Source organism: Oryzias latipes, chromosome 5, assembly GCF_053564925.1.
Source record: "Oryzias latipes strain Hd-rR chromosome 5, Olatipes_Hd-rR_3.1".
NCBI lineage: Eukaryota > Metazoa > Chordata > Actinopteri > Beloniformes > Adrianichthyidae > Oryzias > Oryzias latipes.
Window position 1 is genome coordinate 13832493 of NC_136241.1, and position 18148 is coordinate 13850640.

An 18148-nucleotide genomic window follows, 5' to 3' on the forward strand; every position below is an offset into this window, starting at 1 on the left:
AGAACTGTTTGTTTTACGCCCTTAAACCTGTTGTTTAAATCCGAGGTTATAACCATTTACTCTGCAACCATGCTGGATTATCTGCTGCTAAATTGCCGTCTGCATCCTTGCGCCGTGTGTGTGGGTGGAGGTCAGGAGCGAGTGCGAGATACAGGAACAGATGTGTGCTGTATTGTGGCTGTGTGCATGGACGGACGGGGACCAGGTGCAGCCTTTGTCTCCCCGGCATTTAAGTCCACTCGCTCGCATTCAGCTGCCTCGTGCCACCCCTCCTTCCTCCCCTCCTTGGAGGGAAGGCAGAGATGTGTGTGCGCTCATGTGTGTGTGTGTGTGTGTGTGTGTATTGTGGGCTGGAGCTGCCTTGGCCTGGAGGAGGCTACAACAGTCCCTTCTGCTCCCCTTCCTCCCTCACAGGTGACTGTTGGAGGTCCCAGCTGGCTAGCTCTTGGCCGATTAGATCCATATGGTACAGAAGGGAGGAAAAAAGCCTGCTTAATCTTTAAGTCAGTTACTGTTGTTTTGCCTTTTACTCTATGTTTATTGGTGACTTTAATATTAAGGCTCTGAGAGATACGTCTTCATTTCATTGGATAAGAATTGAAAAAAACATTTGATTTCTTAATTAAATGCTTAAAATCTTCAACTTAAGTTAAATAAACATTAAAATATTCAATTCTGTGATGGTGTATTTGAAGCTACGCTAACCATATAGACAAATTGAACACAGAATATTCTTATATTCACAAAATAAATCAAATACAGGTGTAGCGCTGATGGAAATTTTAGGCTAACCTGAGTTTCTTGCTAGCCACTAACTTAGCCAATACCGTATTAAATAAAAACAAAGCAAAACCAAAAAAAGAAAAATCATAAAAGTATTGCTACTCTTGATTAAAAGGTTAGTTTTTAGCAAAAAATATTCATTCTTATCCTTTAAAATGTCTTAAATACTTTTGTTATTGAGTCTTTAATTACACAAGTACATGCTAGATAGCATGCTAGCTTTTAATCTAGTATGCTGTGACTAGCTTGACATACTTTCTTAGATAGTTTCAGCTCTATTTTCCATGATATAAAGAAATAATAAATAAATTTAGACTTTTTAATTTGTAAAAACAAATAATTTTACTTTTTTTTTCATTATCTATGGATATGCCATGAAAAGATGTTTGAGGGAAACTCGTTAGAGATTATTCCTTGCGGGGAAAAACCCAGTGTTTATCTTCTACAGCAGTCTTCCAACAGGCAGTATTTTTGCATACCATATTTGTGTGTGTGTGTGTGTGTTGGTGCTGACTTGTTAACATGAACCCACACAGATGGATCATTGCACATGCCTTGAATTTTCTCTTTGGTCAGTGATAAATTAGCCAAGTCTGTGTTGTATCTTCTCTCACTTCATCTGTATGACAAGAGCAAGATAGCGGAGAGTAAACCAATCCTAGCTCCATACCTCACAACTGAAAGCCTTTCAGAGTTTAGACTGAATTCAAACAATCATTTGTTAAACCTTAACACTGAACACGTGTATTTAAACTGTGATGATTGTGTATTGAAATACAGAAAGTTATCTCTCTGTTATTTCAGGTATTTAGGTTCAAGTACAAGTTCCTAAAACATCTTTTTATTCGTTATTATATTAGATTAGTTAGTGGAAACAGAGACATTGGCATCTTCTCTCCCAACCCTCTCTCCATCTGAGTGTCCTCCTGAATCATCACCTGCGGAGGCGCAGGCAATCAAAGCCGAATAAATGTTTTAATGCAGACGAGCGTCACCTGAAGCTGAACAAACAAGGAACACCTGTCTAGCAACAGCCGTCACCGCTGATGCATTTTACTTTTCCACCCCTGCGACAACAGCTGTTATAGGAAGCAACATAAAACCAAGTGGTTGATCAACAAATCTATCAGTTTGAAGCTATGAAAGTGAAGATCAACACAGAGGTAGGAGCAATAAACATTGCTCATAATAGTCTCAAATGTCTAATTTATTTAAAATTGGTGAAGATGTCAGTTTTTTTTTTCTTTGTTTAATGTGAGGTTGCCTCGGTTGCTAAACGTTGTCTATTTGCTGTGTTGATTTGTGGTGCAGGATTTTGTGTGCTCTTTGCTTGGTTAGGGCCAGGATGACAGGTGGCATTTAGACCAGACAAACACCCCACATCCTTCTTTAAGCCAGCATTCACCTGAGTTAACATTAGACCACTTTGTGCACTGTGTGTGTGTGTGTGTGTGTTTGCTGTGACAGCTGCCTCCCCTGACAGTCCTGTGACTTTATATGACAGACTCAGGTGCTTGCAAGTAAAATGAAGTCATCCAGCTATGCATGCCCTCTTAATTGACAAGCAGAGGCAATTCTCTATGGGCTGTCAGCTGTACGTGCACACACCTGATGTCTCCTGTTTCAGCTATTAAGTCTGGCATGACTAACAACCGATCCCGCCACGTCTTAAGATCGCAGCTGCGAACAAATATCTCACTTGGTCTGAAGTATAAAAACACATTAAATGCTGTATTTTTTTTGTATTATGAGTTGCAGTTTTTAATGTATTCTAAATATGTATTTAAAGTAAATAGCAACAGCCACTAGAGGGCACTGTAGGTTGATGTATCGGTATTTGCTACTCACAGAAATGCAGAAGAAGAACCGCCGCACTTAAACTGTTTTAAAGCGACACATGAAGAATTTGGTGATTTAAAGTGATGTAACGAGTTTCGTTGACTTGTTGGCCTTTTTTTTCATGCTGCGGTTATCTGAATAATTGTTTTTATGTTGTGCTAACATACTAGATTCCTCCTATGTTTCATGAGGTTTAATAAGCATTAATGCGTTATGGTAGTGAAGCATTCAGTCTAAAATTATTATCTATTTTGTTATTGGGATTTGACCGAAATGTTTGTTCTTGAACCAGTATTTTGTTTGATAAATTTCTCCCTAACTATTTTCTCCGTTAGTATGGATTTTTTGGCTGGTGCAACTTCTACTCCAGAGCGACTTATATTCAGAAATATACAGAATTCAAAGTTTTATATTTTTGTGAGATTTCCGATGAACCAATAAGCCTTTCCAAGAAAAGGTTATATATAGTTTATAGAATATAGTTTGTTTTAATGAAAAGGTGTATGCTCACCGGTTTATATGCACACACACACATTTACATTGTAAAGTGTTGACACTAGGACCATATGCCCAGCTGATTCTGGTATTGAGACGTCATTCTAATTTCCTGGTCGTATGGACAAAGTGTGCGCGCGGAGCTTTTGGAGGTAGCTTGGGTGCGCACGGCAGGCTGCTTCCTGCGGTGCGCTGGCAAGGCCGCGTGTGTGGTGGGTACGTGTGGCGATCCAAATGTCTAGGTCCCTCCTTCCTGCCTCCTGTGTTGGTAAACAGGTGGAATGGTGGTAGGCCAGCCACATGGCTGGGAACGAGTGAAAGGGGATCAAGAGGAGTCCATGTCACAATGTTAGCGAGTCTCGAAAGGCAGTTTAAGACTTTATAGTATGCGTATATTTTGAAATTCTCTTGGGTTTAACCCTTTGACAGCTAAAAACCTTTATAAACTGGAACCCTATGGTTCAAGGCCATCAAGAGTTCATAGCTCTGAAAAAGATATAAAGAGTCCGATTGAAGCCAAAAGCCCTTGAAACCATGAAACCGCATTTTAAAAGCTGCTCTCTCCTGACCCGTGACCTCGGAGATCGCTCTTGTCTATTAATCGTCAATTCTTGAAGCAGTTAAAAAAAATAAAGAAAGTCTGATCCACTCTAAATGGAGACGGGAACCAGCCCCGGCAGACAAAGGCGGCTTCTGATCCCACGTCTCCCCGCTACCACTCCTCCCATTACACTCTTTCCAAACTCCTTATCTGGTGGTCCATTCTCCATCAATAGCATATTGAGAAGTTGCGTTTAACATTCAAAAGCTTTGCAGATCTTGTTAGTAAAGCGTGAAATGGCTCGTCTCTTTCTCTCTTTTCAGTCTTTGCCCCCTGCTTCATTTACTGGGGATCTCTGAGGGGAGGGGGGGGTCTCCACTCCCACACAATAGACTTCTTCAGCATTTCTTCTGTTATTGATCTGAATGGGTGAGAGTGAGGGGCTAAACTTTAGACATCTGGCTCTTTGATGGGGGGGCAGGGTGGTGTGTGCTGTATGATGTGAAGTGGGGGTGTAACTTTTGTTTTCTCCTGCAGCTATAGTGCTAAAGCTTTTGTATTATTTAAACCACTGAGTGGGTAGTTAAGCTGCGTCTTTTCACACATATTATGTCTCTTGTGTTTTTTTTTTCTGTTAATGCTTATCTTAGATGAATGAATAAAATTGTTTTTTTTTTTTGTTTTTTTATTACACTTTTTTGTTTTCAAGAAACTTTCCCACCGACCCAAAACTGACTCTTTCCCTCTGTGTGCAGACAGTAGAGAGAAGAAGAGCCCTGCCATGCCCGGGTCGCCTGTGGATGCTAAGACTCATTCCAGATCAGCCCCCAGCAGCAGCTCCAGCTCCGCGATGCCACCCCTGCCCTCCGTCAACCCCAGCGGCCCTCGCCCGGCCTCATTTTCCACAACAACATGTAAGGTCTCTATGAAGGCGTTGACTGAGAGGTCTCACCTGTTGACCTGGAAAGTAGATTCTGGAATTTTAGAATCTTAGTTTGCTTGTGTTGCATTTAAAACCTAAACCTTCTAAAGTCGCAACTTTGACCCACATTTAGGTAGAAAAGGCATCTGGCTATTTAGGAACATCTTTCCATCTCTTTTTGAATCGTTTTCAGTGGTCTCTTGATTATGATTATGCCGTTTTAGTTTTAATCAAAAAATCGGGGACCTTTTCTAGGACATTATTTCATCAGAAATTTCCCTCAGACTTGTTGTTGTAAGCCCCCCCCCCTCCTTCCCATCATAAATTTGTCTACACTTCCCACCTAGTTTACCGCCTCCTATTACCCCCAACCTAACATTACATGTTCATCAAAAATGTTGAGCAAAATCAGAGCTTCACAGTTTTGAGCCAGATGCCCGTTCAGACGAGGGAAACAAAGACGTACACGGATCTAGACGTCTACAGGTTGATGCATCAGAATGGAGCAGAGCAGGGAGCTTGTGGCTTTGCATCTGTTCCTGATTCACGATTTAAATAAAGAAACACTCTGAAAGGCAATTTTAAGATGAATTTTCTTAATATTTGTCCTCCATGCCACAAGAACATAAATACACCAAAAACACCATTTTTTATCAGAATAGGTCTTTGATCCTAATTTCATCCCGTCATCTGCTGCTCCTCCCCAGTGACCAACGGGAACCATCACTCCCCACCAACCCTGAACGCAGTGCCCTCTCCGCCACAGCGTTACAGCAACGGGCCTTCCTCCTCTTCTTCCTCTTCGCTGGCGAACCAGCAGCTGCCGGCCACCTGTGGGGCTCGCCAGCTGAGCAAGCTGAAGCGCTTCCTGACAACGCTGCAGCAGTTTGGCAACGACATTTCCCCCGAGATCGGAGACAGCGTCAGAAGCTTAGTTTTGGCCCTTGTGGTAAATTATTAGTTGCCCTTATAATTTTTTTTAATCATTATTTGTCTCCCTTCGTAGCTTAAATAACCTTTACTCTTTCTCCCAGAATTCCACAGTTACCATTGAGGAGTTTCATTCGCGGCTTCAGGAGGCCACAAACTTCCCCTTAAGGCCTTTTGTTATTCCTTTTCTCAAGGTAAATACATGTTTCTTTTTCTTTGCCATCATCTGAACTCAGATGATTGTGGTAAATTCACAGTTTTTTAATTTAAATCTTCTCAGCCTCTTCTTCTTTAAAGAATCTCATTTTTAACAATCCGGATTAGTCATAATAGGAAAGAGTATTAAATGGAGCGACCGGCGAGGAGGCTTTTGGTTCACTTCTATAACTAAACTGCAACCTACCCATCATGCTTTTTTTGTTTTAACTTGACGAGCAGCAGATGAGTGTGTGTTGAGCAGCCTCTCGAGGCCCTTTGTATCCAGGGGGGGGCCTGCAACTGGATACTTTTTAGGAGTTCCCGTCTGTAAAGCAGCCCATAAATTTTGGGTTTGTGGTACATCAAGCGCTCAGAATCAGTTTTTCCACACTTCCCTGGCCCCCCCACCACTACCACCACCTTGGGCGCCCCTTCATCTGTCTGTCAGAAGCTGGGACAAAAATCCTCCTAGTCACCCCCCCCTTCTGTTAATTTATTACTTCATTCCAGCTGTTTGAGAGGAAGAGGAGACAGGACAGTTTGAACAAATTCTGAGCGTGCGCTGAAAGGAACGAGATGGAAAACCAGGAACACGGAAGTGTGAAAGACGCCTATGAAGCGTTCCCTTCTCCTTTTGTGTGATCTAAACCGTGCCACATGCAGACGCTGTCCTTTTTTCAGGAGCGTTCAGTTGACGGGGAGCCGCCGCCGATATAGAATCCACCCCGCTGAACGCCCTGGAACCAACACGGCACATGTGTCGGCGTGCTCTCAGGGAAATGAAAGGGGCGTGGTGGAGATGCGGATGGAGTCAACCTCCATGAGACTTATCGTCTTCTAAAGAGAGAAGGGGAGATCATTTCAAGTTTAGTGACCACTGATTAAGGAAGCTGTCAGATTTAAGAAAGGGGGGGGGTGTTTTATTGAAGCTTTGAATAATGGCTAGAAGTACTCCGCAGTGGGACAAGGTCAGCCATAAAATGAGGAGTGTACGGTTATTTATTTGGTTGCTCAAGAAGAAGGAGCAGAAGGAGTAAGGAAGCGGTTTAATTAGAAACACACTAGAGTCTGTTCCTAATTAGGCAAGCACAAGGAACAAAAGTGAGAGGGAAAGAGCTGGAGGGCGCTCGGATAGCCATGGATATACATCAGACGGAAGGGTGGGAGAAGAAGTGGAGCTTGTTTATCATTTATTCTGTCCGTGTTTTTTTAAAGCCGCTGTACCATCTTGCATGCCTTTGCTGTGACCAAATGATTGTGCTCAGCATACGCACGGGGGGGGGGGTATGGAAACCAACTGCAGTGGCAGCTTTGCCGTTTCCATTTAAATTGGAGAAGCCGCAGAACGACTCCCAGCTTTAGCAGTCAGTCCATGTGAAGGCTTTTCTCTCAGTTCAGCGGTGGACTCTTACAAGTCTTTACAATTGAAAGCTCACAAATGTTAAACTTTTGTTGTTGTTGTTTTCCTTGCTAGGCGAACCTCCCCCTGCTGCAGAGGGAGCTGCTCCACTGCGCACGGGCAGCCAAGCAGACCCCCGCGCAGTACCTGTCCCAGCACGAGCACCTCCTGCTCAGCACCACCCTGGCCTCTTCTCCCGACTCGTCCGAGCTGCTGATGGAGCCTCCTGAGACGGGGACCAAGAGACACAGCCCCAGCAGGTGAGCGGGAGTGACCCAAAAAAAGGAAAAGAACCAAAAAGTGGATGTCCAGTCTCTCCCAACCATCTCACATACATTTTATGGAAGAATTGAGGCAAAAAAAAATGTGATGTTGCAGCTGTTTTTCCTTAAAGATGGGAAGCTTTTCAATACAAATTTTCAACTAAATCAGTTAAAATGTTCCCAGGTATAGTTGGTTTTCCCTCCAGGTTATTCAAATACTTTTTTCTGTGATCCTCACAAAAACTTATTTTGAAATATTTTTTTCATTTTTGTACAAGAGCAATTTACAAAAACGTTATATTCATGTTTATAATAAGTTTCATTGGAACTACATAAAAAACGTGAAAACAAATTAAATCATTTTTCTTTCCTTTAAATCCAATATGTAACTTTAACTAAATGGATTTATTTATTGTTCAGTGAATAAATGGTTTTATTTTAGTTCAATGTGTTTGTTGGAGACTTCACCTAAATCCTGTTTCTTTTATTATGTTATTATTTATTTATGTTTAGACTCAACTTCAAGTTTTTCAAAAGTGAATCAAGTGTGAAATAGAATTTGTCCTTCAATCCATCAAAAACATTGGCAAACTGTCAGAACAGATGTTTACGTTTGTTGTGCTTCATGACAGTTACCAGCAGTACAGTACGAGATGCCGTCGCATTAACGCAATGCATCATGGGAGATAGAGTAAAAAGCAGTGGTGCTGATGCGGGACAGGCTCACATCTCAGAGTTCCGTTATTTCCTTCACTTTTTCCACAAAGCCACTAGAGGCGCACGGATGATCCGTACGGATCTCTAGCCCCGGTTCTGCACAGACGTGTGCCGCGGAACCCCCCCCCCCCCCCCCCCCCCCCGCGCTTCATTTAAATCTAATTGTCTGTTCTGCCGTGTGTGGGAGGAGCCACTGTCACCGGTGCATTTTTTTTGAAGAGCTCCACAAAGACATCGGCAAATACTCGGAGTGAAACCTGCGACTATTTTGATGAAAACAGAGCTGATATTCTGGTGATCATAAATGTTTTTATATCCTTGAAAAGGAGTTATTTCCTGTGGCACAGCGAGTGAAAATGACTGCTTTAGATTCTAACTCTTAATGAGACAACATTATGGAAAGGTGTAGCGCAAAGAGAAGTTAGCTAAAATGTGTTCTAGGTCTACAAAAAGGTTTTCAAACTTTGCAAGTGTGAGGCTGCCCTCATAGTCATGTGACCTCTAACCGAGAGCTGCTGTTATCTGCTCAGGCCCAAAGAGAACGGCTTCCACGAGCGCCCGCCAATCGCCCTGGAGCCCGCAGCAAAGCGGATTTGCACCATCAGCCCTGCTCCCCGACACAGCCCGGCGCACCCGCTGCCCCTAACGGCCCAGCTTCACCCGACCCCTCCACCCCTGCAGCACTACACCCTGGACGACATAGCAGCCCCGCACATCCTGCACCGTGAACACAGCCAGCGGGTTCTGGAGATCCGGGAATTGAAGGACAGGCCCCGCCTCCCAGGTGTGTGACCAGGCGCCGGTTTGAGAGCAGCACTAAAAAAAAAACGGAATAAATGTGAAAGAATCACACATCTGTGCGTTTCTATAACATGAAAGCTGCCGTGCAAACCGGAGTGGCAGACGGAGCTTTTCCAAATTGGTATGAAAACATGTTGTGAGCGCGGTAATGGGTGGTCTGTGTGTTTGTGGACTCAGACTCCGTGTACCTCTGGAGTCCAGATATGTGTCTAAACAGAGCCATACTGTCCAGGCAGGGAGGGTTGCTTCTACTCCGGTGTGGATCTGCTCTCTATTTGATGCTTGTCAGCACTCAGTGGAAACAGCAGTAGCTCACACACACACACACACACACAGACACACCTTGACGTGCTCGTGGTAGAGGTGCTGCGTTTACGAGCCCTCAGTCCCTCGTCTGACAGCCTCCCGCCCGCCTGCCGCCACTTAACTCACACACACACATCAGTCCACACTCCAGGCTTTGAACTGATGAACACAGATGAGGAGCAGGAGTCAGGAAGATGTAAGGAAGCCACTTCCAATCCCCTCTTGTTTGGTTTCCCGCCTCCATAGAAGGAAAGCTGTCTTGTGTTTGGAAGAATGTTTTTCCCACGTTTGTGGACATGAATCCAGATGTTTCTGACCTCTGCATGAGCATTCCCCGGAGTGTGTGTGTGTGTGTGTGTGTGTGTGATTAGACACTGCTTAAGTCATGCAGTGATGGAAATCAGATAGTTGTGTGTTAACAGTCTACAGTGAGTGTCAGCCTGACTGCTTTGTGTTTAGAAATGGAGCCACTCTACTCAGCCTGAGTGTCTCCCTACTGGAATGCTGGGAGCTCCAGAAGGGGAGGCGCTGTGGGAGAAATTTGGGGAGTGCATGTGTGTGTGGGTGTGTGTGTGTGTGCGAGGTTGACAGCTGACTTCCAGATGTGTGCCGGCTCCGAGCTATGGCAGTCTGTTTTGCATCAAAGTCCTCTGTTTTTTCTGTTTTACTCCACTTTTGTTATTCAAACCCCCCTCCCCACACACCTCCAGTCTACCATGGATCTTTTCTTTCATTGTACCTCTCCTCATTCCCACCATTTGTTCATTTTTGTGTGTACGTTGGGCTCATTGGAGTCTAAGATTGTCACAGAAACAACACAAAAGCTGCTTTTTCAGTCCAGCTATCTCTCTCTCCGTCTCTGCGGCTTCTCTTGGATTCAGAGGAATGTTAATGACAGCGGCCTGCGGTCTGTCCTGTGTGTTTTAATCAGGCTCTAACGGCGGCTACCGTGAGGAGCCGGTGGACCACAGACTGACAGACAGGGAGTGGGCTGATGAATGGAGACATCTGGACCATGTAAGTTCTGCAGACGGGCACCACGGCTGCTGATACGGAAACCATGGCGTTTTTTTTATGGGATCTGAGCTTTTTACAGCAACGAAGGTTTTTATCCACGCACAAACACACGGGTTTGATTCATTTTCATCCAAACAGAAACCTTTCCATCCGAACCCATCCTTTCAACATGTTTTCTGATTGGTGACGAGTCAAACACTTCATGTCTTCCAAATGTCGTAAACCTGAAAATCTCCCAAAAACTGCATTTTACTTAATTTTGGTATCTACAGAAGACATTTAGGGCTTTTAAACAATACCAAATATAAATGGGGCGGAGCTTTGGGAATTGTAGTTTTTGGTGGATTTGAAAAGAGAAATTTGGACGACATATTTTTTTTCCGCTGTTAGTCAGGAAAAGGTAAGGAAAAAGGAAAAGGTTACAACTACAGCTACTTTGCGAAAACAAGCCCCTTAAGCTACGTTCACATCGCCCTCAGCAACGTTCAAGTCCCCACTTCCAATGAAAAGTCTACGGAAGTGCGTAAATTCATGGCATCCTTTTTACATGGAAAATTGATCATGGAGGAGAAATTAATAACTGCATTTTAGAACCAACCGGAGTCCCATATATATATATATATATATCGGAATAGAGCTGTAAAAGAAAAAAGCTGGAGAAAGATTCACCAGGTTTGCACCATCCCCACATTTCCCTCCAAGCCTCTTCCAGGATCCTCTTCTGGTATCAATCAATCAATTTATCAATCAATTTATTATTTGTATAGCACTTATAAAAGCCAAGGCAACCAAAGTGCTTAACATAAAATCCAATAAAATCCCAAACAATATGATGCAATAAAGAAACAATCACAATAAAACAATAAAATCAATTGAACAATAAAAGAAATAAAACAATAAAAACAATAAAAGAATAAAATTAATAAAATGAACAAGTCCCACTAGATACGCTCACTGAAGTTAAAAGCCTGAGTAAAAAGATGTGTTTTTAAAAGAGTCTTAAAATTACTGACAGTTCTGGCAGACCTCACAGAATAGGGGAGAGCATTCCAGAGTGTAGGACCTGCAACTGAAAAGGCTCTGTCTCCCCGAGTCACAAGCCGAGTCCTGGGAACCACTAAAAGCATTTGATCTTCAGACCTTAGGACTCGACATGGGCGATAAACATGCAAAAGCTCAGAAAGATACTGAGGTGCCAGACTATTCAGACATTTAAAAACCAAAAGTAGAATCTTAAAAGAAATTCTAAAAGACACAGGCAGCCAGTGAAGTGAGCGTAATATCGGGGTTATATGCTCACACCGTCTGGTCCCCGTTAACAGGCGGGCCGCTGAATTTTGAACCAGCTGGAGACGGCGGAGCAGAGACTGATCCATACCACTGTACAGAGAGTTACAGTAGTCCAGTCTAGAGAAGATCAAGGCGTGAATCACTTGTTGCAAAGCGTGAGGAGGTAGATATGGCTTGACTTTGCTAATTAGCCTTAAGTGATAAAAACTAGACTGGACTACAAGACTGACCTGTTTGTCAAATTTAAAATGCCTGTCAAGGTTTACCCCAAGATTTCTAATGAACGGAGCATCTGAAGGGTCCAGGGGGCCAACAGCCCTACAGCAGCCTGTCAGCAAGTCAGACTTTCCAAAAACAAACACCTCTGTCTTGTTTTTGTTCAGACAGAGGAAGTTCAGCTCCATCCAAGACTTGATGTCTGCTAAGCAGTTCTGCAATCTGTTGAGACCCTCCACTCCTCCAGATTTTAGGGGAAGATAGATCTGGATATCATCTGCGTAGCAGTGGAATGACACATTATATTTCCTAAAAATGGACCCCAGTGGCAGCAGATAAAGTGAGAATAAAAGCGGGCCTAAAACTGAGCCCTGGGGTACACCATATTTGAGCGGAGCCTCTGAAGAAGAGCACTGTCCTAGTTGGACAGAAAAACTCCTGCCACATAAATATGAACTGAACCAACTGAGTGCTGTGCCCTTCACACCGACAGACTGCTCCAGTCGGGATAAACAAACACTGTGATACACTGTGTCGGCTAGCGACAGTCCAGTGTGAACAGCAGAGGCTAAATCCGCGTTCAAGGATGAGCGTCACATAAGCAGGGTGAGGGTAGCATCAGAAATCATTCCAAAATTCCTAATCTGTTAGCAGATTTTCTTTTAAAATGCAAACAAATCTGCCATTAAGGTAAAAATAAGTCTCAGCAAGAATTCTAATACTTAGAAAACAATTCTAGTCACTAAGTCATGTTTTCTCAACTTAGATTATTCCGCTACTGAAAAACTTTCTTGATAACATTTTTATGGCAAACCAGAAAATAAGACATTTTTTTTTCCTGAAACAAATCTAAACATTCGGTTTTTGCAGTGTTTTAGATTTCTGCTGTGTGCTAAGATAATGGATGTGTTTTCTGACGGTGTTTAAACAGATTTCTTTTCTTTGTTTTGAGTTTAGCAAACGTTCCCATGATGAGATGGTGTTATTTTACACAAACAGTCCACATTGCAGCAACTCTTTTGTTCCTCTAGGTGCTGAACTGTATAGTGGACATGGTGGAAAAGACACGGAGGTCAGTGAGCGTGCTCAGACGGTGCCAGGAGGCCGATCGGGAGGAGCTGAACTACTGGAGGCGCCGCTCCAACGAGCAGGAGGACCCTCGCAAAGGAGGATCGGGCTCTGCTCCGTTCTCCAAGACGCACAGCCCCCACTCTGCAGAATCTGGTAAATCAGTTTTAGAATCGGGGCTCTCACTGCTGGCCAAGAAGCTGCTAGATGTCTGAAGTCTTTCCATGATGGCTGCTTATACTTGTTTCTAGCTGAGTGTTGCATTAATAACAGAAATTAGCTGATAGAAATGGTTGTCTTTCCTGTGATCTTTGCAAAAATGGGTCATTGATCCAGTTCTCATAGGAAAAATCCTGCTCATGATTGTCTTTTATCTTTTTGCCTCTAAGCAGAGGCATCACATTTAAGAAGCAAAGACTGGAGCTTCATGGTAAAAAGTTAGTAAATATGGAAAGAGGCTTACAGAATCAAGTTGGAAAACTTGTTTCACACTCACTGCGCCATCTAGTGGTCCTTCTAGAAACTGCAGGCTGAGTCACACGTCAGTGAGCCCATTGGCAGTTGGTCCCCGTTCTGCTGTGTACTGGCAGTGCTCTCTCTGAGCGCCAGCCTCGCCATCCTCCTGCTGCTCCCCGGTTACAGACAGGTGCTGGGACTGGCCCCCGCCATATCGGCCACAGAAGGGCCGTCCTGCCGTCCTGCAGGTTCAGAGAGCCAGAGCTGGCGAACTCGCCGGCGTGCCATCTGGGCCCCCAGCCGGAGGGCTCGCCCGCTTTTCCTGTGCTCAGAGCACACTGGTGATGGTGGATGACGCCAGATGAAGGAGGGGGGAAATAAAAGGCGATTGGACATGAGGAAAACGCCGTTGAGCCAGGCAGCATTGTTGGGGAAGAGGTTTAAGCGCAAAAACACGAGTGAAAAGCGGGGAGGGGAGTTTTAGGGAACACTCAGAATGTTGACACAGCTTGTTGGTGTGCAGATCTCTCCAAGCCAAACACATTCCTTTCTAAAGCTGTCAGATCTCAGATCAGGCCAAAACTCTGACAACCAGCAATTACACCGCATGTGTGGAGAAGATCTACGGACAAAACAAAGGACAAAAAACCTGAACTCCCCCCACTGAGTGGTTACTTTCAGGCACATTACATAAGGAGTGGAACATTTGCTTGCAGTTTAGGGGACTTATCTTCCTGCTTTTTTTGTCTTTTCCGCAGACTCGCAGAGAGATTTCGCCCCGAGGCCCGGCTCAGCATACGTTACAGATGAGATCTGGAGGAAAGCCGGTAAGGACGCCATCAAAATAAGATTAATGTCAAACCGCCATGTTCTTTAAATGGCCTGGAGGCCGTCAGGCGGGTCCTTAAATGTGCCTGCCTTCGTGTGCAGAGGAAGCGGTGAACGAGGTCAAACGTCAAGCCATGGACGAGGTCCAGAAAGCCGTGGCCGAGGCGGAGCAGAAGGCTTTCGAGATGATCGCAGCCGAGAGGGCAAAGATGGAGAAGACGCTCGCCGAGGAAAAGCGGAAGGCTCAGGAGGACGCCATCATGGTCATCAATGAACAAGAAGATTCCAGCGAGGTGAGGCGGAGTTTAGGGAAAAAAAACACACACACACTTTGCTGATACTGCAGCTGTGGAAAGTTTCTATCAGCAGGAAGATGTTTAGAGAAAAGGACTGATTGAAGAGGGAAAAATAGGATCACGGCAACAGGAAGCCTGACTTCAAATAAATGCCGGAGCAGTGAGGCGCGTGCTAAATGTGAAAGTATACACCTTCGTTTACAAGCGTCTGTTTTCGACCGAATCACCTGCTGGTTAGTGTCTGTGCAGAAACTAAACCGATCCATTAGACTCCCACTCCTCTCACTTTCAAAGTCTTCTCAGCGCTCTTTTAACCATGGTTCAGGTGAATTTTGATGCTGATTGGCTGCTGTGCAGCATTAAAAAGTGATAATGCACGCCTAAAAAAGAAGTTCCGATCACATGGCGTAAATGTTCCATATCACTGCGCTGGCTTCTTTAAAACGAACTTTGGTTTCATCATCTGGACAAAAACAAGCGGTAAGAAGTGAACTTGCTCTCTGAACTGATGCTTTGTTTAACCCATCAGCAAATATAGCTTTCCTTTGCTGTTGTGGTCGAGGTCGGAGGTCAGAATGTAACAACTTTTTGTGAAAAAAACGATCCAATCCGAAGAAATAAAAGAATTAAGTTCTAAAAACTGATTGAATATTTATTTCTTTTGAAAGTGACCATGGTATAAGTGGGTTAATGGCCTTTGAAGTGTGCATTAATCAGACCTAGCACACTTCACAGAAGCAACCATCCTCCACTTTCTGTTGGATGGTTCAGGCTTCCACGGCGTGCGTTAAATCCTGATAATGCACACCTCATCGGCCATTGACCTTTACTTATGACGTTTTTAGACAAACTTGTGTCTTTTTTGGGACATAGTCCCTGCAGAGCGGCAGGAATTCATCAGGAGTTGTAGGACGGTATTGTAATTGCGGCGCAAGCACATTCCCCCTTCCCATCACCCATCCATTTAGTGCATTTTTTAGTGCAACAAAAATGGCGAGAACTATTTGAGCTCTCCAGCCGCACAGCTTTGAGTTAAAACCATTTAGTCTACAATGAAATGCATCAGGATGAAGCGGAGCGGCCCGCCCAATAAAATAAAGAAACATTTTCTTGTCTGCTCTTGATTTACAACGGCTTTAATAAAGAAATACTCAGAAATACAATGTAAATCTCAATTTTCTTTCTATATGTACTTCATCGTGAAAAAAATGACAAGAACGTGTGAAAAACACCAAAAACGTCATGTGACTTAGGTCAAACCACCATCAGAAAGTAAATTCTTCCTTCAATTATTAAGTCAAATGGATTTTTTAGTCCTCGTTTCAAATTCATAAAAAACAAAACATGAATAAATTAGATTTCTTAAATTTACATTTTCCATGACAGGAAGTGTAGTTCCACAATCAGATGACTTCTTTAAAAAAAAGGAAAAACATAGGAGTCCACAATTTCTTTTTATTTCTTCAACTCTATTTGACACTCAGTAAATGGATTCAGCATGTGTGTGTGTGCGTGGGGGTGTGTGTGTGTGTGAGTGTGTCACTGTGTTTTAAATGCAAATGTGTAGATTTTTTGGAGCAATTATAATGTTGGAAGATGCATCATATTTTTTTTTTTTGTAATATATGATTTTATATCTCAAACAGATGTGATATCTTTTTGTATTTTTAATCTGAATAAGAAACCGTCTTGTTCCAAACTCTTCCTCCCTTCATGAATAAGATGAACATAATGCATTTCAAATTAAAAGCATGTCATTTGTGTGATTTTAAGTTTATTAATTGTTGTAACCGTTTGGGGAAAAACTGACTGACCAGTTTCTTTTTCTCCTCCTCAGTGTTGCTGGAATTGTGGCCGCAAAGCCAGCGAGACGTGCAGCGGATGCAACGCCGCCCGCTACTGCGGGTCCTTCTGCCAGCACAAAGACTGGGAAAGACATCACCTCATCTGCAGCCCGGGACTTCAAGCTCAACCCAAGCCCGTCTCCGCCATCACCGCAAACAGGGTGGCTGCCATGGCGACGGCAGCGGCTCCCGGAATGTGTCCCGTCGGCCCCAAAGCCTCCGACGGCGCGCCTCCCTCCTCCAGTCCCGCCGCAGAGCACAATCCAGCCGCTTCTCGCTCGACCACTCCCTCCACTCCCGCATCCGTCCCCGAGACCAACGGACACTAGGAGGCGGAGAGCTCCACCTTTTCTCTGTGTTCATGGACGGAGCCGAACGAGGAGGAAACGATCTTTGGGCGAAGTTAGGATAACAGACTTTTCATCATATTCTTTGGCAAATAAATAAGTACAGATTATAGACGACTGTTTTGAGTCATGCGTCAGCAGGGATTTAGCTTTGGCAGAAAGCAGAGTGTCATTTTGCAGCGTGTCCACGGCACCATCAGATCCCCGTGACAGATGGGAAAGTGCTTCTAAACATCCAAAACCCGAAAATGTTTGATCTGCGAGAGCTGGGAAGGAAAACTCAAGACCGATCCCAGTTTATTTGTGGGGGGGGGGGAGCGCTGAAAGGAAAGCATGGAACTCCCACGGAGACAGACCTTCAAGTCCTTTTCTACTCGTTTGGTGGAAAAAGAGGAATTTGGTGTTGGTAAATGTAAAAATGAAATGCCAGCACCGGCTCCAACGAGTCTTTGTCGTGTAGGAAAAGTGATCTCTGCAGTTTCTCTGTATGCAAAAACATCCATGTGAATTGGTCCAGTTGTGAAAACCGTGAAGCAAATGATTTTCATTTCAATTCAGCCGTTTCTGTCACACCAAAGTCTTCAATCGTCTTCAGCGTCCGTCCGTCCATCCGTGTCCTTGTCGTCAGCTAGCGAGTGTCATTTCAGAGAATCGTCACTTCCACCCCAGACGGATGGTGGTTGGATGAAATCAAACCTGCGGACGCTCAGTCGTGCAGTTTCCAAATAAAGACCCAGAAGTAGTTGTTGCATTTGTTGGAGGCCTACGGTGGTGCAGGTAGGGAGCCAGGACTCTGTCTCACAGAGAATCTCAGGAGCTAAGCTGTATTTGTTTGTACAGATTTTTTTTTTTTTTTTTTTTGTATTATTGTTATGTCACAGCTACAGAATTTGAGTGAGGAACTTGGATTTATTGTCCTCTGCTGTTGCAACTCAGAACCCCTGGGTTGTAAGAAGACTTTGTAAAAAACAAAAAAACAAAAACTATTATGAGAGAAAACCTTTATTTTGTGAACCCTGTTTTTTCCTCCTTCATCCTCTAGACATGTTCTTTTGTTCCGAGGCATAGCTTTGTATGAAAAACATATCTTAACATGAAGTATGAAATAAAGAAGTAGAAATGCTTCAAAAACTGGGTTTTTCTGTCTGATTTTTGTGAATGTGATCCTCAGAAAAGCATTTAGTTGTATTGCTCACTGGCAACACTTTTTTCCCCCCAAAATGGTGACTTTTCTGTTATCTCCATAGCAACCATTTGAGGATCTAGTCGTCATTTTCTTTAGAAAAATCGGCAAAAGTCCATTTCTAGATTTCCTTAGCAACAGAGGGTTTTTTGTTAACCACCCCCATCATGTGTCATATCGTTTCGTTCAGCTTGAGCCAACGATCCGTGTATTAGAACTCCACAGTCTTCTGGTTAAAAATGGACGCAGAATGGAAGCGCCACTTTTGCGAGCGCACCACGCTGACACCGTTAAAAACTTTAATGCCAACATTTTTTCCCCCAGTAGCTTTTCAATGATGCTCGAGGGGAGAGAATGAAATCCCTTGAAGGAGGAGGATTTAAAACTGTTTTTTTGTTTTTCAATTCAA

The 18148-nt window shown here is 43.8% G+C and overlaps 1 protein-coding gene across 8 annotated transcripts in view; it reads left to right on the top strand.

The window, feature by feature from the left end:
• The window catches only part of cbfa2t2 (CBFA2/RUNX1 partner transcriptional co-repressor 2), a 62783-nt gene extending 45096 nt beyond the window's left edge, over positions 1–17687 (top strand). For 7 of the 8 annotated variants that reach the window (XM_020703203.3, XM_078947992.1, XM_078947993.1 and 4 more), the window contains 10 exons: positions 4414–4572; positions 5288–5529; positions 5615–5704; positions 7183–7367; positions 8618–8871; positions 10126–10211; positions 12749–12941; positions 14000–14068; positions 14172–14362; positions 16203–17687. In XM_020703203.3, coding sequence (XP_020558862.1) covers positions 4414–4572; positions 5288–5529; positions 5615–5704; positions 7183–7367; positions 8618–8871; positions 10126–10211; positions 12749–12941; positions 14000–14068; positions 14172–14362; positions 16203–16538 — 1805 coding nt within the window. In that variant the 3' untranslated portion in view covers positions 16539–17687. Of the gene's footprint in view, positions 1–1822; positions 1947–4413; positions 4573–5287; positions 5530–5614; positions 5705–7182; positions 7368–8617; positions 8872–10125; positions 10212–12748; positions 12942–13999; positions 14069–14171; positions 14363–16202 lie in introns of those variants that run through there. The other variant, XM_078947995.1, reaches the window with a different exon arrangement.
• Positions 17688–18148: the final 461 nt, after the last annotated feature.